This window comes from Cervus canadensis, chromosome 30 (genome assembly GCF_019320065.1).
Source record: "Cervus canadensis isolate Bull #8, Minnesota chromosome 30, ASM1932006v1, whole genome shotgun sequence".
In the NCBI taxonomy this organism is placed as follows: domain Eukaryota; kingdom Metazoa; phylum Chordata; class Mammalia; order Artiodactyla; family Cervidae; genus Cervus; species Cervus canadensis.
Genome location: NC_057415.1, coordinates 2,885,035 through 2,912,637, shown reverse-complemented (window position 1 = coordinate 2,912,637; position 27,603 = coordinate 2,885,035). Strand labels below are relative to the sequence as shown.

Below are 27,603 nucleotides of genomic sequence, written 5' to 3'. Positions count from 1 at the left end.
AATGCTGAGGAGCTTGGGGCAGGGGGCAGGTGTGTGCAAGAAAGAGCAAGAGGCAGCCACCCACCACATCCCCCACTCCCTAAGTTGAAAGGGGACTTAAAGACATCAATGATCATGCAGCAGGATTTGGCCCCTGATAGCTGAGATGCACATGAAAGGAATAAATTCAGGGAGCCCAGACGCTTGCAGCTTCCCATACATAGATGAGTGCTAAATTTCTTGATTTGAGATACTTGGTTTTCCTTAATTAACAATAAACTTTTGTTCAGACCCCCGTGCCCTGCTGCAAACTTATATATAACCTGACTCTTCCCCTCACCTCAGAAAGAGTTCTTTGAGGAGATGCTGTCTCCAAGGCTTGAAGTCCTAAAAATTCCCACAGAATAAAGGTCCCTTAGGTTTCGTGTATTTTTTCAGTCAACACAAGTGATATAGTAAGATAAACCTTCACAATATTTAGGTATACATTTACAAAGAATTCTCACAGTAGTTTTCTTTAGCCCTCACATCAACTCTTGGGGAATGAGCAGGTCAGGTGTTAGTGTTCTAATTCTCAGATGTGATACGTGAGCGACTCAAATGACTCGCTCAAAGCCTTGCCACTAATCACTGACCATTTTAGTCCCCATTAGCAATCCCAACTCCCCCTCATCCTCTGACCATCATCCCTCCAGTCTAGCCTCCCTCCAACCCCCTTTCCTATTCATTTAACATTCACCAAGCATTTTGAGGCAGCTTAATTTCACTTTATCCTCAGAACAAGTCTGTGAGGTAGGCAAGGCAGGCATCATTATACCATTTGGGAGATTAAGTGGGCAGCTGTGGCTCAGAAAAGTTAAGCGATTTTGTCAAGGTCTAAATGCTAATTTGGGCCTCTGGTTTCAGCTATGATATAGGTAAGCAGTAAAGGAGCAGAGAATAGACCTTGAAGATTACTCTGCTGTTCCTTGTGTTGTACTTGACCCTCCCATCCCTGGTGCAGTCTTCAGGCAAGATTCAAGGCAGAGGCAGCCAAGAGAGTGCCATTCTCTGTTCTAGGGCTGCCCACTTGAGTATGAGGAAGAAGACAGGACTCCAGATCAGTAACTGTCCACTCAGGAGTGAAGGTCATGTCCATCATCCTGTGGTTACCTCACCATGAGGGCAGGATTCCAGAGAGACAGCTGGATCCAGTCCATTCACCACACTGACGGTCCCACAGTCCCCAGCAACACGCTGGGTGCCGACAGATCACTGTGCCTAACACGCCCCATGGATGCCCCATGAATCAGTGAGGTTCACATTGCCTAAGCCCAGGGATTTTTGGCAACCAAGGAGGAGCCCCAGAGCTGCTACACTTTGGGGCCTCTCAGGGACCCAGGACTCCTTGGCTGCTCAGAGGAGAAGGACTCAGCCCTTGCCTGAGTTCAGAGAGAAGACAGAGCATCCACAGCTTTTTCTAGCAGTGCCCAGAAGCAGCATCAGGGCAGCCGGCGAGGAGACCTCACCGCACTCGCCCCACCGGGGTCCCGTCTCTGCACCAGGAGGCCTCAATGTACAGAGAGGTTTTTGTCTTGTTTCTTCTTAACCACTGATGATGGCATAAAGGTCTTCTGGAGGGGATGGCCCAGAGGCCTTTCAGGGAGGCCCCCTGATGCAATCCTGTGGAAAAAGGAAGGAAGCTCTAGACTAGGGGGAAAAAACAAAGGTAATGATGGCAGACTTCCGGGATTAAGAATCCGCCTACTCAGGGCAGGAATGGGTGGGGGATGGGGAGGAGGGATAGTTAGGGAGCTTGAAAAGGTCATGTACACACTGCTATATTCAAAATGCATAACCAACAAGGACCTACTGTACAGCACACGGAACTCTCCTCAGTGTTCTGTGGCAGCCTGGATGCGAGCGGGGATTGGGGGAGAATGGATACAGGCATGTGTGTGGCTCTGTCCCTTTGCTATTCACCTGAAACTACTAAAACATTGTTAATTGGCCATGAAAATGAAGGTGGTAGTCACTCAGATGTGTCCGACTCTTTGCGACCCTATGGACTGTAGCCCGCCAGACTCCTCTGTCCATGGGATTTCCCAGGCAAGAATACTGGAGTGGGTTGCCATTCCCTTCTCCAGGGGATCTTTGTGACCAGGGATTGAACCCAGGTCTCCTGCATTGCAGCAAGGCTCTACTCTCTGAGCCACTAGGGAAGCCCTGGGAAGGGGGAAATCACCAGGGTTGCAATATAGCCATGGAATAATCAGTTACATCCCAACACAAAATAAAAAGGTTTTTAAAAAAAAAAAAAAAAAAAGAATCTGCCTACTACTGTAGTGGACATGAGCTCCATCCCTGGTTTGGGAAGATCACACAGTCTGCAAGGCAACTAAGCCCACGCGCCCCAACCACTATAGCCGGTGTGTCCCAGAGCCTGTGCTCAACAAAGAGAAGCCAGCACAGTGAGAAGCCCACACACAACAGAACAGCCCCCGGGGCACACTAGAGCAAGCCCAAGCTGCAACAAAGATCCAGCACCGCCAAAACTTCATCTTAAAAAAAAAGTAATGATGGCCCCAGAGTTGACCACAATTGTGCAAAGCCTAAAGGATGTTAATTGATGGGGCTAAGCCCCGCTGGAGAGTTATTCCATGAAGACCCTCACCCCCAGCACCCACTGTGGCATTCTGTATGCACTACCTTGCTTTCCTGGGGAAACCCAGGGAGGTGACCTAAGTTTCAGCTTTGAGGGCTGAGGGCTTGCTGGGTTCACATGATGATTTCCTATCTTTTGGTCTGGCTCACCATGTGGCCTCGGGAAGATGACTTCCCTCCCCAGCCCAGTTCTCAGCCTCCTCATCTATAAGTGGGGCTTTTTAACTACTTTGTTTCTTCCCGCAACCTCTCCAAGCCTTGTTATTTAGTTGCTCAATTGTGTCCAACTCTGTGACCCCATGAACTGTAGCCCATCAGGCTCCACTCTCCATGGGATTCTCCAGACAAAAATACTGGAGTGGGTTGCCATCCCCTTCTCCAGGGGATCTTCCAGATCCAGGTATCAAACTCGGGTCTCCTGCATCACAGGCAGATTCTTTACCGCTGAGCCACCAGGGAAGCCTTCTCCAAGACTACCTCTCTCAAATTTTGCAGGGACAAAAATAACAACTGGCAGCACAACCTCAGCCTCCTAGCTCATCAGGCTCCTCCTTCTGCCCTGCGCTGGGCAGGGTGACAGGACTCACCTGGGGGCTGGGTCACAGGACTCACTGGGGACAGGACCGTCGGCAGAGGTGGCAGGTTCAGTAGGTCGAGGGCTGCCCCACCTGATCCGGTTGAGCAGCATCTTGACTTTGTTCCAGTGGGAGCGAGCCCCCTGAGCAGAGGGTGAGGGGGTCACCCAGGGTCCCTCTTCACAACATACCCCTGACCAAGCTCCCACAGATAGTTGTCACCATAATCAGGACAACTGCTCCAAATAGGAATCCTCTCATATTCTAGCTTTCAGGGTATCCACACATCCCAACCATCCCACCCCCATCCCATCCTGTCACCTGGCCCCACACATCAGTTCAGTCACTCAGTTGTGTCCGACTCTTTGCGACCCCATGGACTGCCACACACCAGGCTTCCCACTGCAGCAGGCCAGGCCCCACATATATCCCTCACCTACCTTGTGTTCCTGGGAGGATGAGAAGGTGTGAGCTGGCTCCGCCAGGGCCTCTGACAGCCTGGGAGGGCTGGCACTGGGTGCCCCTACCTTTGGGGGTGAAGCTGTTTTTGCTCCTTCAGAAAGATAATCCGGTTACCCCAGGCAAGGAACAGCAAGGCACTCATCAAGCCCAGAGCTCAGGCGGTCTGCCTGTGGGGCCCTGGGCGGGCAAGATGCAGAGGGAGATGCAGTTGGCGCTCACCTGTCTCCTCTGTGTGGCTGAGCCGTTCCCACGGCCCGTGCACCTCACTGTCTGGGGCGTCAGAAGGCGGAGGTGAAGGCGCCAGGGTTGTCTCCTCCTCCTCTTCAGGATCCTGTGTACAGGAGAGACGGGCTCTCTGGGCCTGGCTAGAGGGCTGAGGCTGTTCTGAAGGGAGTCCTGGTTTCAGAGGTCCCACGATCCTCTGCCTCCCCCACTCACCTGCCCACCAGCCGGCCTGCCCACCCACAGCTCACTCACCCCAGGGCCGCTCTGAGTCTGAAGCTGCAGACAGAGCCGCTGTAAATTTGCCACCTGCTCCAGCACCAGGCACAGGTGTTCCAGATAGCGAAGACCCTGCCCTGGAAGGCCGGGGCAGGCTTCAGGCCCTAAGCCCTCCACCTGTGGGACACAGTGAGATCAGGGAGACTTCTAAACCCAGCCAGACTCCCACCCAACAGGCCAGTAGATGGAGGCAGAATAAGTAAGAGGAGGAACACACACCCAGCTGGTCACCCCGTGCCCAACCAGGCAGAGGGCCAGGTAGGCCCCAAGCCCTGCCCATCTTGACACAGCTGGGGGTGGGGGGTGAGGTGAGACGTCCCATCCAACCCATCAATTAGAGGCAAGGAATGCCCTGCCCCGGCTTCCCTGGTGGCTCAGATGGTAAAAAGTCTCCCTGAAACGTGGGAGACTCAGGTTTGATCCCTGGGTTGGGAAGATCCCCTGGAAAAGGGAATGGCAATCCACTCCAGTATTCATGCCTGGAGAATTCCAGGGACAGAGGAGCCTGGCAAGCTGCAGGTGCCAGGGTTGTCTCCTCCTGCAGTTCACAGGGGTCGCCAAGAGTTGGACATGATTGAGTCACACACACACACACAGACACACACACACACACACACACACACACACACACACACACACACGATACCCGCCTGAGAGAGTTCCAGGGAGAACAAGGTTGGGGCGGGGGTGTGGGGGAGGTCAGGGGGAGTCCATCTCCATCCCACCCTTGAGAGTTGGCACTTACCACCTCTGCTTGTTCCAGGCCATCCTCTGGATCACTCTCTGCCTCGGTGGCCTCCTGTCCCCTTGCTTCAGAATGGGGCATTTCACACCCAGGCGGCAGCTCTGGGGAGTGGCAGCACTGTGACAAGCTGGCGGGGGGAACGGAGAACCGGCGGGAGCGCTCCAGCACCTGCTCCAACTTACGGCTGGCTAGAAGCCGGCTTAGGGGGGCAGGAGGCTCCAGGGCGCCAAGGGCCAGGGACTCAGCGCTCCCCAGGGGCTCAAAGTTCAGAGAGTCTTGAGAAAAGCCGGGTGAGGTGGCCGGGGAGCTGTCCCCAACCGCCATCTCCACTCCTGAGTCCTGGGAGGCCAGTTTGAGAAGTGGCACGTGCCCCTGGGGATCTCTCAGCGCGTCTTGCCCCTTCCAGGAGTCCGATGAGCAAACTGGAGCCACATCTGGGATCTGTCTGTAGGTGCTCATGACTCCAGGCACTACACAACCATGTGTCAGGTCCTCGCCAACCCCATCTGCAAGGAGAGTCGGTCATCAGGCTGGGCCGGCTGCACCAACATTCCTGCAACTTGTGGCGTTCCCCGGGGAGGAGTGTCCTGGGTCAGAGGTGACAGGAGACCGGCGGACCACAGCCACGTCCAGATATCTCTCCATCCGTCTGGGACATTGGGTTAGGATGGGGGTCCCTTTTACAAAAGCAATTGTTAATGATATCTTCCTTCAAGGGGTGGTCACTTGCTTCCAGGGAGCCCTTGCGCTCTGGCCCCTGAGGTCAGCCTAAGACCTCTGAGCTATCACTGGGGGACTGCAGCCTCTTCAACTGCTCCCCAAGGGGGAGCGTGACTGTGCCCCCGCCTCAGGGAGGGGGGAAGGACGCACAGAGGGAAGCCAGGGTCTAAACTGGCCTCAGGATGCAAGAGAAAGTCCATCCTGGAAGTCCTGGAGGGAAAAGGTACCAAAAATCACAATAGCCATAATCATTTCAGACTTTTGTTCTTTTAAGTGAGAAGCAGAAAATTTGGGAGAATTGAAAAAAATTTGAACTGAGGAAAGTGAACCCAAATGGTAGAAGAAGCAGCGTGGTCGCCCAATTACTGTCCTCTCTACAGCTCTCCTCGTCTGTGCCAAGCCTAGGTGTCCGATCGTAGATACAGAATTGGAGGCTGGAGGGGACGGAGGCCGGCCTTCTCCGGCCTTGCCGCACCTGGCTGCCAAACCAGGCCCCTCTGGGCAAGAAAGTTCACCAGCAAGTCTCCCCCTGCGCGGCTCCTTTGGAAAGAGGTCTGCCGCCGCAGAGATGAGGGCTTTTCGCGACCGCCGGCTGGGGCAGGGGCTGGGAGAAGGAGGATTGTGACCACGAAATAAAGGTAAGCGGACCCGGGGAAAATGGGGTGGAGGTGACGATCGGTTTAACGCCAGAAGGTAAAAGGGTCTCCAACGTGCGGACGCGATACCCCCGCCCTTCCTAAGGGAGGCGGCGAGGAGGGGGCGGCGAGGAGGGCGCACCGAGGTCGGGCGGGCTGCGCCAGGTGGTGCGGGCTCTGCCGGTGGGGCGGGGAGCGCAGACAGGGGCCAGGGCACGAGGGTCGGCTCCAGGCCAAAGGTCCGGGCCCGCCCCGAGGTGGGCGACTCACCCCGGCCGCCCAGCGGCTCCACGGCGAAGAGGCGCCGGCGGCCCAGCATGGCCCCAATCCGGCCCCAACGCGGCGCCCGGGCCGTGGCCGCTGCAGCAGGAGCGAGCTATCACCGCCGCCGTCGCGGAGCCGCTGTCGGGCGGGCGGATAGGCTTGCGCGTCCGGACCCGGCAGGGCGCGGCCCCGGGACACTCCCAACCCGCATCGGGGAGAGGCGGGGCGGGGCGGGGTGCGCAGGTGTGCGAGCGAGATGAGAAGGGCCGCGAAGGCGGGGCGTGGGCCCCCGACCCGGTGTCGGCGGGGGCAGGGGGCAGGGGTAGGAGGCGGGCCCCTGGCTCCCTTGCCCAGCCGGCCTAGCCGAAGAGTGGGGACCCTGGCGGGGGCCGGGGTCTCGTTCGTGGCGTGGGGTCACCCCGCCCACAGTTCCCAAGCCGAGTCTGTCTTCCTGCGGCCGAAATGAAGCCAGGAGAGGCGGGGGGCGGCGACCGGACGCGAGCGCGGAAGGAAATGGATCAGCACGTGCAGGGGGTGGAAAGATAGCCGGCCAGGACGCCCGCGTCCGCGCGCGCCCAGTTGTGCGCCTTCGGGAAAGTCACTTAGCCACTCTGAAACCTGGCGCGACCAGAGGTGGAAGGGATTCTCGCCACAGAGAAATCCTTTCCAACAACTGCAGGGCGCCTTGGATCCTGGGCTAGAGCTGAATCCGGCGGGGGCGAGGGTGTGGTTCAGGGTCAGGAAAGTGAAACGAGGGCCGGAGGGCAGCCCTGAGGTCTGGGAGTGTAGAGGCTCACCAGGCCTCAGCCCCAGGCTTTGAGTCCATGGAACTGCACCACCCTTTTCCGAAAAGGGGGAGTCTGGGAGCGCCGGCAGCCACGAAAGCCGAGACAGCCTGGTGACCAGATGGCCTCTAAGGAAACCTCGGTCTCCTGAGGAAGGTCACCGGGGCTGGAAAAATCCCAGCAGGACCCAAATTCCCTGGAGGGAGATAAGGGAGCTGGCGGACGTGCAAGCTTGCACCTGAGCCTCTGGGGGTAGGGAGGGGGACGGGCTGGAGCTGGAGGCGCTGGTTGCAAGTGGTAATTATCTGGGAGGGAGAAGACAGCCTGCCCACCCCCTGATTCCTCCTACCCTTCCTCCTACAGCCCCTGCAGGATCGGTCAGGAGTCAAAAACTGCATGATTCCAACTGTATAAGATGGGGAAACAGGCCTGCAGCAAAGCCCCATGCCCTCCACTCCCCCCCCCCCACACACACACACACCCCCGGAACAACCAGAGCCCAAATTTACTCTTGCCACCTTGATTTTCAGGCCACGCCCTTCCCTGCTATCCGGGTTCTCTGGGTTGCCCGCTGGTGGCCCTGTCCTCCTGGAAACCACCCCCATGGCTCTTTCCCAGGTACAGACAGAGAAACCTGGGTCTGGGGACAGGACAAATCCAACAGCCCGGTGTATCATGCACCAAGCCTCCCAGGGGAGGTGGGGGGGGGGAGGTGCGGAGGGAGGGCTGGCCAGTCAGGGGGCTTCCCCTTTCCTGAGTCAGAGGATGGGGAGGTAAAGGGAGGGAACCTTTGCCAGATTTTGTCCTGAATTTCGAGAATGTGGGCCCAGATTCCAGGCAGTCTCTGTGGTGACTCTGGGGCAGGAATGTATCTGGAGCAGGAAGCCAGGCTGGCCAGGAATGTAGTGTCTCAGCACAGGGCTCTGTGTGGGCTCAAACCACACACACACACACACACACCAGGCACACTCTCCTCCAGGCCACTCCCTCCTCCCCATGTAGATATGCCAGAACCTTCAAGGTGGTTGGGATCCCCCACAGTGGGGGGCCACATGCTGCCTTCCCATCTGCCTTTTACTGCCCTGACTGTAGCAAGCGCCTGCCAGAGCTGGGCCAGGCCTTCACCACCCAGAAGGCTGTCCCTCCTTCCCCCTACCTTCTACCAGAGAAGAATGGTCTCTCTTTCAATGATGCTGGAAGAGATGGGAGGGGCGTGCCCTTGCTGCCCACCTCAGGGGTGAGTAGCTGCCATGAGTCCCTGAGACACATGTTGGCCCCAGCAGAGGCATCCCTCAGCCCCCCTCCCTCCGTGGGGAAGTCCCAGCTTCAGGAAGCACGTTTCCTAACAGCTAGGCCCTGTGGGAGGAAGGGCAAAGCCAAGAGCCCAGGGCAGCTTCTGGCAGACTAGAGATGGCTGGAAGCTTCGGTGACCTCCCCCGTGGCCTGGAAAGCTGCCTTTGGTGGAGGACAAGAGCAGCCCAGGGCAAGCCAGGAACCCAGGAGTCAGGCTCCTGGCTCCTCCTCAGCTCCCTGCCCTTACTGCCAGGAGTTCTTGAACCAGCGACTTATCCTCCCTATCCTCAGTTTCTTCACTGATACAACTCGGATGAAAACAGTACCTATTTCAGAATGGTGAGGATTGACATTAAAGCACCTGAGAATTATCTCACAGAGTCACTTTGGGAAGGTCATTTTCTCATCGCCAGTAGAAGGGGGCTGTATCAGATGCTCTCTCGGGTCACTTGTAACTTGAATCTGTCATCATTGCTGAAGTCATTCTCCAAACACAGAAGAAAGTAAAGAGGGCACCAAGCTGGACAAATAGCAGCTGCCTGCTTGGGTGGTGGCCCGTGCCCCGCCCCCCCCCCCAGCTTGTCTGGGTCAAGGCAGGTAGATGCTCACAGCTGGGCAGAGACCAAAGGCTGCCCCCCACCTTCTCCTCTGGCAACCAGGATTGACTAATAACTGTCTTCCAAAGAAGTCCTCCCCAGGCTCGGGCTGGCTGGTGGCTGCAAAGAACTCTGATGCTGAATCCCTTGGGCCCTGGGGAGGAGAGCTGCCTGCCACAATTAGGGGAATGGCAATCCACTCCAGTCTTCTTCCCTGGAGAATCCCATGGACAGAGGAGCCTGGCAGGCTACAGTCCACAGGGTCACAGAGAGTCAGACACGACTGAGTGACTGACACTACACTGCTATTAGTTAAAACCTGTCCAGCCTTTGAAAGGCCTTCAACTCACTGGCCTACCCATTTCACATGGGCCTCCACACCTCATTTGTTCTCCGTTCCTTAGAGCAATGCCAGCCCAGCATGGTTTGTTACACGTGGGGATCTGACCATATTAAGACTCCAGTGCACCGTTTTCCAACCTGTCACTTCCCTGCTGAATTTTTTTTACTGTCCACAGAGCTTCAAGGTGAAATTCAAACCATATCTTAGGGCATTCAAGGCTCCCATCTTCCTTTCCGATCTTGTCTCAGTATCGCCTTCAGCCTCTCCCCTAACCTGAGCACGCCCGTTGCACTAACTCCCTCGATCTGCATGTCTCTCCTCCATCTGTCTGAGTCCTGTTCCTCTGACAGCGATGGCCCTGGCTCTGAGCTCTCAGAGTGCTGCCCTTCACATACGCTCTTCCCACTCACTACCATATAGCACTATTCACCATGTCAACTCTGTTGCTGCCGCTTGATTATATATCTTTAGGAAACCCACAAAAGTGCTCTTCCAGTATTCCCACTGCGCCAGGACCCAGGAATTTACAGCGGAGTCAATCAGTCCCCTTTTGTGAGCATTCTCCCTGCCGAGGGCTACACCTGACACTAGGCGGCGCCAAGGACCCTGTCCCACTTGGGACCAGATTGTTGGGGCCTGACGACTCCTGAGCCACAACTGGTTTGATCTTTCCTATAAAAATAAAGGCAGCCATTCAAGCAAAAAGTGAGACAGTTATAGCAAGGTATAAATTATATCAAGGTGCCTGAGGAGGCAACACACGCAGTGTCTGCCAAGATTCCATTCACATAGCACCAAAGCACCCTCCAGCTTTTATCTTTTCTCTCCAGACTGACTGGGCGATAAGGTAGGTGCTGCACCCCGGCAGCACCCATGCACCTTTCTAAAATGTCCTCTGGGATTAGGACCAGAAGTGATGGGTGAATCAAGCCAAAAATCTGGCAGAGGACCACCGCCCCCTGTCTGATTCAAACATACCCCCAGGGCAGGCACGCCTAGCACCAGCTTTCCAACCTACCACCTGTGAAGCAGCTGGGGCTCCCAGGGGAGAGGTGGGCAGACCAACCCTGGCTGGGGACTGCTGGGTTGTCCCTCCCGGGCAGAGCTAACTCACAGCCCTGTCCAAGGTTACTCCTGAGGATGATCTTTCTCAAATGGGTGCAGACAGCCTTGGGCAAGTACACAAAGTTCTTTAGATCAGGGGTCCTTAACCCTCTGGCCTTAGACCAGTACCAGTCCGTGCCCTGTTAGGAACCAGGCTGCATAGCAGGAGGTGAGTAGGAGGCCCAGTGAGCAAAGCATCTGTATTTACAGCCATTCCTCAACCCCCCCATTACCACCTGAGCTCCACCTCCTGTCATCAGCTGAGGCATTAGATTCTCATAGGAGCATGAACCCTAGCCCTAAAGTCAAGGCGGAATATCCTGAAATTGCCACAAGACAGAAATAAAGTGCGCAGTAAATGAAAAACGCTTGAATCATCCCGAAACCATCCCCCTCTCCGCCCCAGTCCATGGAAAACTTTTCTTCCATAAAATCAATCCATGGCACCAAAAAGGTTGGGGACCACAGCTTTAGATGTTGTCTCCTCACTTGCCTCCCCAGCTCCTCTGGGTAAGTCAGGAGGGCTGGCAGCATCCATACCAAGCAGAACGCGGGGCAGAGCGCCAGCCCAAGCAGGGCTGGCAGAGGAAGATGCTGTCTTACTGAGACGGGCCCGGGCAGAAGCGGTTACAGGGCCTGCCTCCTGTTTGCTACCAGCAGTCTGTCACCCTCACCCCTCTCCAGGCTCCCAGTGAGACACTTATTGCTCTCCCAGGGATCATCCCAATAAAACAGGCATCTTTACAAAATGGTCCAGGGAGAGCATGACCATCCACTCAAAGGAGCCAGTCTCTTCAGTAGGGAATGGCACATAGCGAAGCATCTGGCAGGAGTGGGGTTTGAGGGAGGGGGGAAATAAGAGGGCAAAAAATTGTTATATATGAATACTCTCCAGGGGTGCCCCTAGGGGCGAGGTGATTAAGAAGCTGCATTCCAGCACAGGGTATGTGGGTTTGATCCCTGGTCAGGGAACTAAGATCCCACACACCACAGGGTTTCTAAGCCAACACGCAACTACTGAGCCTGCATGCCTAGAGCCTGTGTGTCACAAGGAAAGCCCTCACAGTGCAACTCCAGAAAGCCCACACATTGCAGTGAAGACCCAGTGCAAAATTAAAAAAAAAAAAAATTTAAATTAAAAAAAAAGAGAGACTGTCCACCTAGGATCAGGGGAAGCTCATTTCCAGGGGGTGGGGCAGGGGAGGAGAAAAGAGAGGAGCCCCTACGTTATTTTGTTCTTGTACAGTATGTATTTTTAGTGCTCATGTTGAAAACTTTACACAGTGAATACCTGTAGCCTTTGGCCCACCTCTCTCCTTCTAGACACTTATATCCATGTCCCAACCTGCTTAATCCCCAGTGCAGAAAGATGTCCAATGCAGCACCCACTTGGGGCTTTGATGCAGAGCCTGTCCATCAAGAGGATGCAACAGTATCCAGCAGAGGCCTGGGAAGGTGGACTGCCCTCACCCGCAGCACAGGCAGGTCCCAGCCTCTGGCTTCACCCCGCCCCCCCATCGCCTTTCCAGGCCAACGTGCTATTGGCACAGGCCTGGCGTGGAGGTGCCCACAGAGCGGAGCGTGGGCTGAGAGCTCAGGCCTGGGGATTGAGGGCGGGGGGCGCAGAGTAGCGCTGGCGGGCATGCTTCTCGCAGTACAGCTCGTCCCCCACCCAGAAGTGCCCTCGCATCTTCAGGTTCAGCCCACAGTCAGCGCAGCTGTAGCAGCCAGCGTGGCGGTAGCGCCCCTCCTGGATGCGGACGGCCTGGTTCCTGCGGGGACAGGGAGGGGACAGCCATTAGCCTGCAGGGAGGGACAGGAGTGCCTGGCACGATGCCACCATTCCCATTCTCAGGGAGCCTGGTTCCCCAGAAGGTCCCCAAATCTCAAACACTTGACTCCTCAAGCCTCAAGGAAACCCCAGCCCACACCCAAAGGACGCCAATTTTAAAGTCATTCCTCCCCCACACAAAGGCAGACAAGCACCATCCTGAATCTTCGGGATTGTTAACAGAAGAGTGATTCTCCAAGTGCCGTCCCAGGTGCCAAGACCCACAGCATCGTGTCACCAGGGGATGAATTGGAGATGCAAATCCTGGGGCTGGGGACCTCCTGAAGGGAAAATTCTAGGTGTGCCGGCTGAAATCCCGCAGGGGCCCAGCGGCAGCTCTTTGAGAACCAAGGCATAGAACCCTCTTCTTCAGGCATGCACAGCAGGGGTGGGCAGTCTCCTATTCTGCAGATGAAACATGGAGGCCAGGGACTTGCCTAGAATGATCTGACCATCAACGCTGAGCATGGAAGAATTTACCAGGAAGGTGGGATGGCCAAGGTTCAATTTTCCAGAGAATGTTTTCTCTGGGCTACATTATCACACCACCCACTGAGAAAAAATGCACCTACCTCTGGAAAAGGCAGCCTAAGAGCAGGAAGGAGAGAGCAAGAGCAAGATTTTCCAGGAGGAGGCGGAGCAGATCTCCAGAGGCAGCGAGATGACGATTGGAGAGAAATCAAAACCAGTAGCATTTCTTGCTCCTCCAGGGAGGCAGGGAAAGCAATGGAGCAAGAGGAGAGACAGCAGGAAACAGCCAGTGCGCGCACCCAAGAAGGCTGAGATGACCCTGAGCCATCACAAGTCCCCGGTGGCAGCGCTGCCCCCCGGGCCTCTGGCTAGTGGGTTCACGCAGAGCATCTGGGCCCTGCCCTCCCCATCCACAGGGTGTGTCCTGCCCCCCAGGCCGCCAACACTCACGCGATGCTGGTGTTGCACTTCTCACACGTGTGGAGCTTGGGTGGGGTGGCCAGAGCCCTGGAGGTGGGCAGGGAGGACTGCGGACTCAGTGAGCTAGGCAGGTAGGCAGGTGTTCCACCTGGACGGGGGGAGGACAGACAGACACATCAGAGCTTGTCCGCAGCAGCAGCAGCAGGCTGTATTTTTTTTTTTTTTTTCTCTTTTTTTGGCCACAAGGCATGTGGGATCTTAGTCTCCCAACCAGGGACCGAACACGTGACCTCCTGCATGGAAAGGCAGAGTCTTAACCACAGGACCACCAGGGAAGTCCCCAGGCTGTATTTTTGATGCTCACTCCACCTCCACCAGCACTAGCTCCAAAGAGACTCGTTGTCAAAGGCACAAGTGGACCTCAATGTAACCCTGGGTATGAGCGGGGGTCATGGAGGAAGGAGATGATCAGGCCAGACCCTTGGCTGAGGCTGGTCAAGGGCAGGGAGCAGGTTCAAGGCTGAGCTACCCAAGCTAAGGCAGCCTGAGCAGCATCTGACACATCACACCAAGCAGGCGGTTCCTCTCTGCTGATCCAGCCATGATGACATTAAGAGACATGGTAATAACAGATAATAACACACACCATGCCACCTCAGTGCAGTTTTCAAAGGGCTCGCATGTGCATTATGGTGTCTGAGCCTTGGAACAACGTGAAGATGAAGCACAGATGTTCCCTGGCAGGTATGGCCCCTGCGTACAGCTGAGGATGCCAAGACTTCAGGGCTGAAGTCGCCATTGTCTGCACTGCCCACACCTCTCCACCCTGTCTCTCGCTGTGCCCAGGGCATGCTGAGGCCTTGGGGTGGTCATGGATGCGCTTTGCTCCAAACCTTCTTACCCTGTCTCCTTTCCCTCTGTGAACACCTCCAGGAGCAAAACGTCAGACTTGGAACCAGCTACCAGGTACCCTTCCAGTATTCCTGCCTGGACAATCCCATGGACAGAGGAACCTGGCGGGCTACAGTCCATGGGGTCGCAAAGAGTCAGACACGACTGAGTGACTAACATTTCCTCTTTCACCAGGCACTAGTGATTCTGCCGATCAAATACTTCTGACAGTCCCATCATTTGTCCCCCTGATGGGGATGTCCCCCACTGCCGAGGCCAGGCCCTCTTCATCTCTCCCCTGGAAGGAGGCAGTGCCCCGCCCCCCCATCACACACAGACACACACACACACATCCACTCCGCAGAATGCAGCCAGTCTGCACGGGGTTCCTCAGGAGCAGAGGTGGGTCCTGACCACCTTCAGTTGCCACATAGCTCAGGGCTGGTCCACTGGATGAGTGAGTAAACGTCTGATGAATTAACAACCGACCCGCTGGCAGGAGCCTGTTGCCTCCCTCGGCCCCTCATTATCGTCTGGCACTATTTAACCCCGCCCTCCTGGGTTGGGACACTCCTCAGCCTGGATGCAAGGCTTCACAGCCAGGACTTAGCCTCCACAGCACCCCCCCATGCAGCCAGAATCCTCTCGGTCCCACCCGAAAACCCTCTGGCTCACACCTCCACATTCCACACGGCTCCCGGCCACCATCTTAAGGCCGTTTGTGAAAGACTTGATCTTTCTTCAAGGGCCAAGTCAAACCCTTCTTCCTCCATGAAGTCCTCCTTGGAGACCCCAGGCCCACCACCTACGTTTATGGTTCCCTGGGCGCTTCCTTGAACCTAGCCAGCACCTTTGGGTGCACCCCAGTAACCCCTACTAGACCAGAGGCTCCCAAAGTTCAGGGACAGTGGCTTCTATAAGTCAGAGCCTTAAAAATACTGATTTAAATGCTAACTTCTTAACACATCTGGTCGGCGGTTCAGCGTGTCCTGGGGGAATGTCCTTCTCCTGCCGAGGCCCCAGGGGCTCACCTCTCTCCTCAGCTTCTAGGGCTTCCTGCAGGAGCCGGAAGGAGCTGGACTGCCGGGGGGCCAGGCGTGCCTCGCGGTTTTCCTGCAGCATCTTGAAGACTTCTGAGTCCTCTCTGAGGACGTGGCTTTCCCCTTCTGAGGCCGCACTGCGGGGATGGAGGGAACCAGCCAGGAGTGAGGGGCCCGTGCCCGGGGGTCAGGAGGAGCAGGAGGGCAGAGGAAGAGTGTCCCGGGGTGGGATAAAGGATTCCGGGGGTCAAAGGGAAGCCAACTGGGCTTAGAGAGCTGGGACCCCCCCACCCTTCTCCGGGAAACCTGACAGACCCTCCCAGATCCCACCCCTCCCTCCAGACCCCAGTGGTACCTGAGCCTGGGGCTGGAGGAACGGCGACCTGGGGAGGGCGGTGGCGGCAGCACCAGCACGGCCGAGTCGCCAGCAGGGCTGAGGCCGGCCTGTGGGAAGGACAGGCACCAGGGAGGAGTCAGCAGTGGGCCCTGGGCCAGCACACCCATCCGAGCGGCCACGCTCCGCTGTTCCCCAGGCCAACACCAGGGGGCCCCCAGCCCTCGCTGCCCAGCAGGCTGCCCCTGCTGCCCGCAGAGCCCAGGCACCAGCACCCGCCAGCAGCTGCCCCTACTGGGCGGGAGAAGGGAGGGAGGCCAGCACCCAGCTCTGGACGGGTGAGCTGCCACCCCAGGGGGAGCAGGCATGGGACAGAATGAAGACGAGCACGTGCGGCCAGCGTGCCGGCTCCTCTGCCGTCTCACACATTGTGTTTGCAAAGATGTTGCGCACTGGCGCTGGGGCAGGCAGACAAGCAGAGAGAAAGTAAGCTGACCCTTTTACAGTGAGGGAAAAGAAACATAAAGGGCCAAGACCCTTCTTGGTGTCAGAGTTGGGGCCACACAAAAGTCCCGTCTCCCCCACACGCTGGGGGAGATCTCTCCTCTGATAACACCAGGGTCTGGGCTCACCAGCCTCTCCCCGCTGCCCTGGGAAGTCTGGTCCTGCCCCATGGAGCCTTGAGGAGCCAGGCCTGTTTGGGGCTCACAGCAGCGTCCCCTGCTTGGCGTGTGCCTCCCTCTGGGCCTCTCACACCTGCTCTCTACCTGGAAATCTGCCTGCAGCCTCCCCGTTGCTCTGCTTTTTGGCCTGCACCTTGCACTCTCTCTGGAGCCATCCCCAAAGGAGAGGAGAGCCTCAGAGACAACTAGGCTCGCCAAGGCCAGGCTGAGGGCACAGTTTCCCGGAAAGCCAAACACTTGCGACTTTAAAATTCAAAGTCAGGGGTGGGACTTCCCTGGTGTTCCAGTGTCTAAGACTCCAAGCTTCCAAAACAAGGGGCCCAGGTTTGATCCCTAGTCAGGGAACTAGATCCCACATGCCACAACTAAGAGTCTGCATGCTGCAACAAAGATAGAAATTCCTGCGTGCTGCAACTAAGACCCAGCGTGGCCAAATTAAATACTTTTATTTTAAAAAGTTGGGGCTGAAGTATGGTGTCAAGTGGAAAAACTGCATGACTTCTTAAGCTGAAAACAGAAACTTCAGAGCCTTAAAAAAAAATAAAACAGTCCTAAACTCTCACTGCACCATACCCTGCACCAGCCTACATTCTTCTGTTCCTCAGCTTCTACAGTAAGGAGATTAAGGGTCAGAAAGGAAATGGGCTGGTCCAAGTCACTCAGGGAGTGGGAGGATGGGCAAGGACTCCTTGCTGGGCTCCTGGGTGCCCGGCTGGTGCCATGCAGTCAACTGACAGATGGTGAGACCGTTCCCTTAGGAAGGACAGCCAGCACCAGGTACTCAGGAACAACGCTCATCTTGCTGCCCCAGACAGGCCAGCGTGTGCCCTGCATGGGGGCACCAGCCAGCAGGGAGAGAGAGCTGAAACCCACCCTGGGTCCCTTCTTGGGCCATGTCCTCATGCCAGCCAGCGAGACAGGGGCTGTTTTTACTTCATATCTGGTCACCCAAGAGTGTGCCTGTTGAGAACGGGGCAACTTCTGGTTTCCAAAGGGCACCATGAGGACTGGTAATGTCCCCCTGAGCCCAGTGATGCCTCAGCCAGCTCAGGAGCCAGAGGCAAGGCTGCCCCTGCAGCCTGGGACAGTGGCACCTCATCTATAGTCACTTCTGCCCCCTTCTACCTGCCAGACCACCTCATCCCCAAGGTGGTGGTGGTTTAGTCACTAAGTCGTGTCCAACTCTTCTGACCCCATGGGCTGCAGCCCACCGGGCTCCTCTGTCCATGGGATTTCCCAGGCAAGAATACTGGAGTGGGTTGCCATTTCCTTCTCCAGGGGATCTTTCTGACCCAGGGATCGAACCCATGTCTCCTGTGTCTCCTGCGTTGCAGGCCAGTACTTTTATAGCTGAGCCACCTGGCAAGCCTAAGAAGGCCAACTCCCTAACTTGGAGCAGCTTCACCTTTCCCCTCCCTTCCCTCCCTCCCTCCTCCCCGCCAAGGCACCTATAGGTGACACTTGCCTTTACCAAACCAACCTTTCATCTCCAAAGCTGTTTATCTGCTCATCAAGAGTTGTCACTAGCCAATCCTCAAAATGTGTTGCAGAAGATGTTAATAACTGAGTGGCAGGGCGGGGGTGGGGGGAGTGGATAATGGGGAACCCCAGGAGAAATTCTGCAGTTAAACAAGTTTAGGAAATTAATAAAATTAAGCATCTTTCTCACAGGACTTTTCAGAGTTTTTAAGGTGCTTAAGTGCATGGGTGATTCCCAAGAGGGAGCTATGTGTCTGGTGACTCCACCCCGTCTGACCACAGCCTCGTTGTCGTAGACCAGAATGCGAGTTTCACGGGGTTAGGAATTTCTGCTTTTCCACCAATGTATCCCTAGAGCCTAGAAGGGTGCCTGACCATATCAGCTGCTCCACAAATATTTGTCGAAGGAATGACAAGAGTCCTCAGGATCAAAGAAGGCAATTCAGAGCCTCAGGCCCAACTCTGAGGCCCAGAGAGTGGAGGAAGGGGGCCTTGTCCAAGTTGACACAGCAGAGGTGAGACTAACCCAGGTCTCCCTGGCACCCCGCCCAGGGCTCCTCTTCACACCACACGGGTGGTCCTCAAAGCCATGTGTGCATCAGATCCCTGAGGGTTCCTGAGAACTCAGATGGGTGGCCCCAGCCCACCCAGGCCCTCACCCCTGTCTGATCCAGGGGTGAGCCTGCAGCTTGAGAACCTGCATTTCTAACAAGTTCCAAGGTGCTGCTGCCGCCACTTTGAAAGCCGCCCCCCATCTCATCCGCCTCTCCCCTTTGCCCTGGTTGCAGACACCGGGAAGAAGGAGGCCAGGGTGGACCAAGCTCATCCCTAGCTGGTCCCGGCCCGTATCTCTGTGGAGGAGGCCCCAGGCCCAGACATGCCAGGTCTTGCTCCTACAGCTGCGTTCCCATCTCCCCAGCTCATCATCTCTAATCCGAAATCTACCTCTGACATCCAGCAAAATTCCTGACAAAGCCTTCTCAGGCCACCCCAGCCCACACTCAGCTGTCCCCTCCCAGAGCGCCTCCTGCTTTTATAATTAAGACCATACTGTTCTGTGCTTAATTGTTCCAAAGTTGCTTTGCATGTCTCTCTTATCTCTACAATTACGTTTGAAATTCCTTAAAGATGGTGTCTCATTGAATATATACATCTCTGTGCCCACGTTGCGTGGCAGGCCACTGGGCCGGCCCCATAGTGGGTCACCAGGGAGCCCCTGCTACAAAGCCTCCAAAAGACCCTGTTCTGTCCTTCTCCAGAGCCCCCAGTTTCTAGCACCCTCCCCCAGCCATCTCCAAAGGCTCTGCTTTTTGGAATGCAGAATCAACTCGAGGTAGGATTCCAGCAGCTGGGCCTCATCCCCTTCACCCCAAAGGCTGGACCTGCCCCCACAAACTCTGCCCCCAGCAGCTGTGGCCAGGACTCTTGGCCGCCTCACTCCTCACCTCCCCACCCCTGCCCCTGGAGAGGAGAAATACCACCAAGGGTGGGGGGGTGGGCTGTCACTACAGTGGGGGTCTACTACTAGACAGGACTGGGGGGTCCTGTCTGTCAGACAGTGGGACCAGGAGTAAAGAGCTGGGGAGGGGGGAGAAAACAGAGAATAAGCCAAATGCAACTTGAGTCGGAATCACAGTCCGGCTGGTGGTTCTCTGGTGGTTCTTGGGGGCTGAGTCAGAGGAGGAAGAGGGGGGATGGGGGATGGGAGTTGGGGGCGGGCATGGGGCTTGGAATAGGGAGGAATGTGTTCAGGAGATGCAGCCAGAGCCAAAGGGAATCATCCCAACAACAGCAGCAAAACTATTTCGGTCCCAGACCAAGAGAAACACTGGAGAAGGGAGGAAGCCATCAGCAAGGAGGAGGTGGCAGCGAGTAGGAATGCAAGATGTAGAAGGCCACCTGGGTCTAGTCAGCACAAGGACTGTCACCCTCACCAGAGCGCTGGCCTCCTAGCTCCGGAGAGGAACCCACCCATTGCTAGGAGACCTCAGTGCCGACTGCCCAGGTGGGGCCAGCCACCTGCGGCCCTACAGGTACCACACTACCAACCAGGTATCCTCACCTGTCGGCTTCCAGCGCGGCCCCCGTAGTACAAGTGGTCAGCAGAAGCAGGTTCCAGGGAGTGCGCCAGGCTCTGGAAACTGAAATGGGGAAATGGACAGTGGGTGCCTGGGTCCTCTCCACCAGGCTGCCCTAAGGAAACAGAGGTGACCCCCAGGGCTCCCTAAACTCAGCTTCGGAGACTCTGTGGACATGGTGCCCGCCCGCCGCGCTCACCTGTGGCTGGTCACCACCTCTCCAGCGGGTGCCTGGGGGCTGGTCGGGGGCAGGCTGAAGAAGGGGCTGCATGGCTGGGGGCTGAGGGAGGCCTGGCTGTCAGTGTGTGTCCTCCTGGAGCTCTATGGAGAGAGGGGCCTGGAACAGCAGGGCCGAGAGGAGCAAGGGAGGGGCCCCCATCACTTCAGGGTGTGGGGCTCCCAGCAGGAGGCATCGTCCTACCTGGAAGCGAGTGGCCAGCACTTCCGGGGAGCTTTCCCCGTTGGTCTGCCCGGGAGAGGCAGCCTGGGGCCTGAAGAGAAGACAGAGGGAGGTGAGTGTCACCGGGGTCCTGGCACCTCCACTAAGCTGGTAGCGTCTGTAGATTCCAGCTGTCCCCACACTGTCCCTAATCTCAAGATTAGGAAAATGTACAGAACATTCAGACATCGGGTAGCTAAATCTCAACTTTACCAAATTCACAAGTAACTATCATCAACGACCACCATCATTTCTTACAACAAAGGACAATTCAGCACTATAAAGTAGAAGGGACATCGTTTCAGCAAAAGGTTCAATAAATTCAAATTTTTTTAAAAACTCCTCACAATATCACCCCTCCCTCTGCCTTGCCTTTGTTTTTCCTTTTCTCTTTTTTGGGGGAACATTTCACCCAAACTGGGTCACTGGTCAGCATCAGTTTGTAGATCAGTTTGGCAGGGGACAGCTGACTATATATAAATAATCCTTTATCTTTCACCCCTGGAGAAACTTAAGACCAGAGAGAGAGAGAGTTGCCAAAATTCCTAAAGGCCAGCAATGGCTGGGCCCCTGCCCCCTTTTCTCCAGAGGCCTGTCCCCTGCCAGCTCAGCCTTTGAAAGGATCACTTCTCTGCCCCTTCTGCAGGCTTCCCCCCATAAAACAGAGGGTGGAGCCAGCCCCGCTTCCTGCCAGGCAGGGAGCTGAAGGACCTAAAGAACAAGACAGCCCAGCTCCCCTGCCAATTACCAAGGCACCCCCAACCCCCAGCCTCAGCTCCCCAGGGACTCCCCTCCAGGGGACTCTGACTGGAGCCTTGAACAGCAGGTGACTGGAGGGCTGGGAGCTGCTGAGGGTGAAGGATGGGCCCACCATGTCCCACTACACCAATCCTGGAGGTCTGACCACTTCCAGCGAGGTCAATAGGAACCTCAGTCCCCACACTCCATGCCAGCCACAGCCTCGGCTCTTTCCCGGGGGAGAGTTTAGCGCCTGAGTGAGGGGAGCTTGGGCTCTGGCCCCGCCCAGAGCACCACTTCCTGCCTGGGGCTTCTGAGTGCCTGAGAGGTCTCCTGGGGCTGGGGTGTTGGGAGAGGTTAGGAGGGGTTTGAGCAAAAGAAAGAAGAGGCAGGGAGTCTGGACCTGCCCCCACGTGGAGCTGGAGGAGGCCTGGGGGTACCACCTCTCTGATAGGGCTGGTCCCACCCAAGAAGGATGCGAGAGGAAGTGATGGTGTCAGCAGCTCCCCACCCCTCCCCCACCCCACTCTGCAGCTTCTTGTGGATTGTGGTCCCCTCCCAGATGCCATGACCCATTCTCTATCCTCCTCCTCCAGGCCCCACTCCTGTAAACATTCAGGAGCCAGAAGTGGCCACAATGTAGGCCCTGAAGGGGCTGGGGTCATGAGAGGTCCCAGGAGCCAGCATCCACAGCACTGGAGGGGCGGCAGGGGCGGGGAGAGGGCATGGAGCCCCGGCCCCGAGGGAAGCTGGTGGTGGAGGCGTTGGCAGAGGTACAGGAGGTACCTGACTCAGGTTCAAGACCCGCCCAGAGGGCTCTCCTGGCAGGGGGATCTCCCAGCATTCCTGCCCTCTGACTCACTGGGATGCTCCACCCCAGGAAGCCACCTGTCCACCCCCCAACCCAGCCCAGGGTTCCAGGCTGAGGGCCCAGGAGCCTGGGAATCTGCCTTCCCCAACAGGGTCCAGAGAGGAAATGGGGAGCCACAGGGGGGGTTCTATGGAGAGGGAGACCCCAAACCCCTCACCATCCCAAGATCAGAACAGAGGCTCTTGAAGGCAGGGACCCTGGGGACCCAGCCTCAGGCACACCTTCCTCCTCTTCAACCCACTTCATGCCCACGCCCTGTACCCCACACACTGGGAACCAGTCAAACCCGGGCATCCAGGTGGCTGATGCCAGCCTGCCCAACCTCTGACTCTACACCCAGTTGGGCACAGGGACACCCCTCAGCTATCCTGCTGCAGCCCCAGAGTCCCAGACCTTCCCGCGGATGAGCCATAGCGGCCCAGGGAGGCCAGACTGGAGCCAGGGTAGGGGGTAAGGGCAGTCATTGTGCAGCGGGCTGGCAGAAGGCAGAGCGATACTGGCAGGCCCAGTGGAAGTGGAGGGCCTACCGGTCCAGCTGCAGCCTCAGGGGTGAGGGGCTCTGGCGAATCTTGCTCTGGGCCTCAGCATGAAGCATGTCCTTTGCAGTCTCGCCGTTGATGGACACAATAATGTCTCCAGGCCGGAGGTCAGCAGCCTCGGCCTTGCCCCGCTCAGTTACCTGGAGGGGATGAGGATCAAGTCGTCTCAGGTGACACTCAGGTGGGAATGAGGAAAGGAAATGTCCTTGTCCAGCCCAAGAAACACAGAAGCTGACCTGCACCAGGCTGGCCTGCATATCTCCCTTTAACATCACTCTCCCTGCCCACCAGTGTCCACTCAGTTAATCAGCTTATCCCTTCCTGGAGGGGTCCAGAAGCTGGAGTAGCAGCCCCCCATCCTTGACCCCAGCACTGGGATTCTAACGGGGCCTCCCAAAGAATATGCAATGGCAGAATTTCAGTAACCGTGCTTGAAAAGAGCCCTGCTTGTGCAAACCAAATCACGCAGGTGCTGCCTGCCCAGGCCTCCTGCATGAACACTTCCTGGCTGGGTCAGGGGAGAATCACCAAGAGCTCAGGGCGCCTCTCCTACTAACTACCAAAGTGGCTGCCAGTAGGTATGGGGTCGGTGACCAAGGAGAAAGAGTAGGCCCTGCACTGGGCCCAGCTCCCTTTCACTCCCTAGAAGTGGCCACCACATCCTCATGGCAACCTGGTCCCAGCTCTGCCCTGGCCAACAATCTCAGGAACAGGCCTTGACTCCAGAACAAAAGCAAGAGAAAGGTGTCTGTGAGGACTGGACAGACAGGGAAGAAACCCTGACTTTGGGGGTACCTCCCCATCTCCTGGACCAGCACTTACCTTGGTCACCACGATAGGCGTGTGGAAGTCCCTGCCCCCAGAGATTCGGAAGCCCCAGGGCGCCGGCCCCACCACATCCACTGTCAGTGCCATACCTGAGGCAGAAAGGATGGGGAGATGGAGCCGGCCCCTCAGCTCCCCAGGGGGATGCTGTAAAGTGGAGGCGGGGGTGTGTGACAGGTCCCCGGAGCAGCCAGTTAGGGGCTGGGGCGGGGGGAGGGGGTGGAGGAAGTGACTAACCTCTGCCAAGGCCTCAGTTCCCCTTCCCCCCACCCAGCAAGTGGGGACTCTGAGTTCCCCCTTAGCGTCTGTCTTCAGCAGAGCGGCTCCCTGGAGGCAGGCTGTCGGGGTGCTAGACACCGGGGCTTGCTGAGAGCAGGCGGGCGGGCAGGGCTGGCAGGTGGTGGAGGTCAGCACTTCCTCTCCCCTCCTCCACTCTCAACACTAAGTGCCCCTAGTGCTGGCTTCCGGTCCCCAAACCCGACTGCACAAGGTACTTCCTCCCCGCTCTGGGGGAGGACAGCACTCAGGGAACAGAAAGGGGTGGCACCTCCGCAGGCTTTCAAGTAGCTGGCCGGGGGCGCGGGTGGCTGGGGTTCTCAGAGGGGGCCTCCCAGCTGCCTGCTGTGCCCCTGGGAATGTGGTTCGAGTGGCAAGACAAGGCTTCCCACCTCTCCCAATGGCCTGCTGCCCTCCCAGCCGCTCTTGCAAGAAGGACAGGCTCATCTGCCTAGCTGGGCACACCCACCCCAGGGCGCTGACCAGCAGGGCGAGCTGACGGATGCTGCCACCGAGCTGGGGCCACCGGACTCCCATCCAGGGCCCCTCCACTGGGCAAGGGAGTGTCCCTGTAGACCAGGCCCTTGTAGGATTTCCTGACCCTCTCGTTCTGGAGTCAGGAGCCAACCCAGGCAGGAAGCTGTAATGCCAGGCTGGGCCACCACCCTACCCAGCACCCACCCTGGGGCTGCCCTTGGGGAGACCGACGGACTACAAGTGCTGCCCCTCTATCAAGCACGCTGGGACCACTTCCTGCGTTTAGGAGACTGGGGAAAGGGTGCCCGGGCAAGCGAGCTTGTCTGCCCACTTCTCCACCCTTCGGCTTCCCCTTTTGCCCGGCCCCAATCTCTCTGTCCCTCCCGCAGGCCCCAGGTCGGCGCTGGCGGCTCGCAAATGCCTCGGATTCCCAGACCTTTGAGCTGGTCAGTGGACTCCCCGCCGGGGGCAGCGAAGAACTGCCCAGCCCGTCGGCCCGGCTCGCCCAGTTCAGGCGCCTTCTAAGCTCTGAGACCAAAGTACCGGTGCGCCTGGGGGCTGAAGTAGGAGCGCCCGGGAGGGGAAAGACCAGCTCCAGGCGGGGAACCGACAGCAGGCGAGGCTGCGGGGAGCGGCCGTGCGCAGAGGAGAGGTTCGGGCGCCCAGGGAGCCGCGGGCGCACAGAACAGCCAAGGCGCCGGGGCCGGGGAGGACGCCGGCCATGCGCCCCGAGCACAGGTGGGCGCGCTCACCTGGCTCCCGCTCACCTGTCGGGCTGGGCGGCAAGGCCCGAGAGCGAAGGGAAGGGAAGGAGGGAGGCGAAGAGAAGCCGCCGCTCCCGCTCCCGCCGCTGCCGCCGCCGCCGTCTGCCTGACTCTGGGGAGAGCCCGCCCGGGACTCCGGGACCTGCCTCCACCCATGTGATCCCAGGGCCGCCCCTGCCGCCGCCCCAGCCGCCGCCCCTGGCCGGGGAGGCCGCCTCCTCCGCGCAGCCCGGCCCGGGCGCTGCCACCTGGCCCGCGCCCGCTGGGGGCCCGGGGCTACTCTCCCGAGAGCCCCCTAGAGGCTGCAGCCGTCCTCTCTGGTGTAGCCCCATCCTCCCGGGGACAGGGGAGGCGTTCTGGTCACGGGCCCTGAGCCCCACTTCACAGACAGCTGAGCCTGCTGACCCCCGAAACTCACCCTCCTTCAAGGGACCGGGGCGGGGACTGGGTTGGGGAGGGCCGGCTGGGTGTCTGCGGTCCGCCTGCCCGGCTCCTCCACCCACTCCAGGCTCAGACGCTGGCGCAGAAGCAGCCCTGACACCCACAAATCCCAACGCGGGGGGCCGTGCCTCCGCCTCCTTGCCCGGCCAGCGTGCTGACGGGCCGGTGACCACCGACTGCTGCGGTGCTTTGGCTGCGCAGAGCTTCTCGGCCTGAGATGCACCGCCGGCCTGCGCCACTCAGGGCAACGCTCCAGGCCCAGTAAGAGATGAAGAGGGCCTCCAGCTGGAGGTGACCGACCCCCCTCCGGGACTACACACACCCCTCGATCTTGTGCGCTGACGCCTGTTCCATTCCTGACTGCCTTCCTCTCACCCTCTGGGTCGCCCCTGCCCTGGGCCTGCCACTCCCAACAACCATTACTGGCCCATGGTCCCCTGTGCCCCCAGTACTCTGCCGGCCACCTGGGTCCCTGGCTTTAGGGATCCGGAGAAGACAGCCAAGGAGGACAGCCCAGGTGTCATCAGCTCAGAACCATCCAGCAAACGGTTCCCTGTGGAACCAAACCAGGTCCTCACCCTGGGAAACCTCAGGGCCCTCCAGAGCCCGCTCTCCCACCTCCCGCAGGTCTCCACTTTACTCTGGGGGCTTGGCGGTAAAGAATCCGCCTGCAATGCAGGAGACCCCAGTTCGATCCCTGGGTCTGGAAGATCCCCCGGAGAAGGGAAAGGCTACTCACTTCAGTATTCTTGCCTGGAGAATCCCATGGACAGAGGGCCCTGGGGGGCTACCATCCATGGGGTTGCAGAGTCGGACACAGCTGAGACTAACACCGTCAGGCTCGCCTGTTTCCAGCACAGCACACTGTAGGCACAGTGGTAACTGGCCTGTGTCAAGTGAGTCATTCCCTCTGAGGTCCCTCCGCAAGGTCCCTCACTTCCCCTCCCACCGACCTATGCCCTCCCTGGGCCATCCAGCCTCTAGTGCAGCTGCCCGCCCGTCCCAGCCTCCCACAGCTCTGTCTGGGTCTGTGTAAGCCACTCTCACAATGACAAGTCCCGGGCCTCCCCACGATGCATCTCTGCCTGATGCATCTGTCCTGCCTCCCAACTAGACTGGAAGCCCCTGAGGGAGCTGGAAGCTGCGGGTAGGACAGGTACTGCCTGGGGCGGGGCTGACCCACAGACCTAACCGCAAATGCCAGATCTGCTCTACCCAGCTCTGTGACCTCGAGCAATTTCCTCAGCCCCTCCCAGCCTCAGTTTCCTCTGCATCAACTGGGATGATACACAGACTACCCTCCTGTGGTACACACTCCCCTCCTCATAAAGTTGTCTGTTCCTTGGAGGGCTGGGTGGGTTTTGTTTGCCTTGTTGCTCCATTCCTGGAGTCTAGCACAGTGCCTGGCCCCCTCAGCAGGTGCTCCAAGAAATTTTATAAAAGAGATATTATTTGAATGATCAAATGGATTAATTTCCCTCTCCTTGCCGCCCACTCCCATCCTGCCAGTTTGTAACAAGGACTCGATTTTGCACGTCTTTCGGCTCAGATTTTGCCTTGGATAGACTCTAGAGAGATCTGCAGGTTCATCAGCAGGATTTCTGCTCCATGATTTACAATCATGAAACTCACAACGAAGAGAAAGTCAGCCGACCCTAGGGCACGTCCGTATGGAACAGAAGGTGGACTGTTCTGCCCTTAGCAACTCTCTGGTCCTCTGGGCAAGTCACTCACCTCACTGGGATAAGCACCCTAGTGACTTAAGGTCCTTCCTGGCTCTGACCCTCCCCCCGGCCAGGTCACCCCTCCCGCCTTGTGCCAAGTCAAGGCAGAGAAGGAATCATGTACAGGCACGGGGTAGGGTTAATTTGCTGCAGAGGCTCCAGAGCCCCACCAAGCAGAGGGTGTGGATTTGGTATCTGCCTTAAGGAAAGGAAGTCTAAGCCCTGAGATCTTTACCTTTCTGAGGGCATCAGGCAACTCAAAGGAGATGGGATGGGTGATCACGAACAGGCTAGCAGGTTCATGGGGAAGGGTCACTTCCATGGCATGGGCTGGGTCTGCCACCCTAGCAGCAGACCATGGTGAGGACTGTGGTGGACAGAGGACTGAAAGCACGTCTCATTCTTCAGGCTGCTGTTTAACCATCACTGGAGCCCAGGTCACACCCAGGCTCAAGGAACCTGCCAGGGACCGGCCACAGCCCCGTCATTTACAGACCTCTCCCACCTGTCTTGACAGAATTAGGAGCCATCACCTCTTCCCACCCACCCTGGGTGGGGGTGCCCTAAGTGACAGGCCCAGATGACATGATTGCCAGGAAGAATGTGAGAGAGACCCAGCCCAGGCCCGCCTCAGGTA

The 27,603-nt window shown here is 57.7% G+C and overlaps 2 protein-coding genes across 5 annotated transcripts; both read right to left on the bottom strand.

Annotated features, from left to right (window-relative positions):
- Positions 1 to 372: 372 nt before the first annotated feature.
- C30H8orf58 (chromosome 30 C8orf58 homolog) lies at positions 373 to 11,752 on the bottom strand. 4 transcript variants are annotated; one of them, XM_043453485.1, is made up of 7 exons: positions 6,531 to 11,752; positions 4,906 to 5,411; positions 4,137 to 4,277; positions 3,879 to 3,990; positions 3,638 to 3,750; positions 3,210 to 3,340; positions 373 to 1,641 (listed from the first exon to the last, which is right to left on the bottom strand). In XM_043453485.1, exons 1-7 carry the CDS (start codon positions 6,577 to 6,579, stop codon positions 1,530 to 1,532), a joined length of 1,164 nt encoding a protein of 387 aa, XP_043309420.1. In that variant the 5' UTR covers positions 6,580 to 11,752; the 3' UTR covers positions 373 to 1,529. The 4 variants fall into 4 exon arrangements, 3 of the variants coding, with proteins under 3 accessions (XP_043309420.1, XP_043309421.1, XP_043309422.1); XM_043453486.1 differs by having other exon boundaries at positions 6,403 to 6,540; XR_006266658.1 differs by lacking the exon at positions 373 to 1,641 and having other exon boundaries at positions 3,305 to 3,340; positions 3,638 to 4,043.
- A 120-nt stretch (positions 11,753 to 11,872) lies between these two features.
- On the bottom strand, positions 11,873 to 25,148 carry PDLIM2 (PDZ and LIM domain 2). The gene is given in 12 exon segments (XM_043453484.1): positions 11,873 to 12,417; positions 13,398 to 13,515; positions 15,290 to 15,435; positions 15,654 to 15,742; positions 19,857 to 19,935; positions 20,072 to 20,193; positions 20,294 to 20,363; positions 22,448 to 22,599; positions 23,282 to 23,376; positions 24,474 to 24,508; positions 24,510 to 24,880; positions 24,882 to 25,148. Coding segments are annotated over 12 exon segments (1,707 nt in total). The 5' UTR covers positions 25,134 to 25,148; the 3' UTR covers positions 11,873 to 12,239.
- Positions 25,149 to 27,603: the final 2,455 nt, after the last annotated feature.

What these genes read in the sequence shown, in the direction of transcription:
- C30H8orf58 (XM_043453485.1), bottom strand. Translation starts at nt 6,579, where the DNA reads ATGCTGGGCCGCCGGCGCCTCTTCGCCGTGGAGCCGCTGGGCGGCCGG. An exon ending in GCCTGGAACAAGCAGAGGTG is followed by an intron (nt 4,278 to 4,905) that starts GTAAGTGCCAAC and finishes TGTGTCCCACAG; the next exon opens with GTGGAGGGCTTAGGGCCTGA. An exon ending in CATCCTCCCAGGAACACAAG is followed by an intron (nt 3,341 to 3,637) that starts GTAGGTGAGGGA and finishes CCCTCTGCTCAG; the next exon opens with GGGGCTCGCTCCCACTGGAA.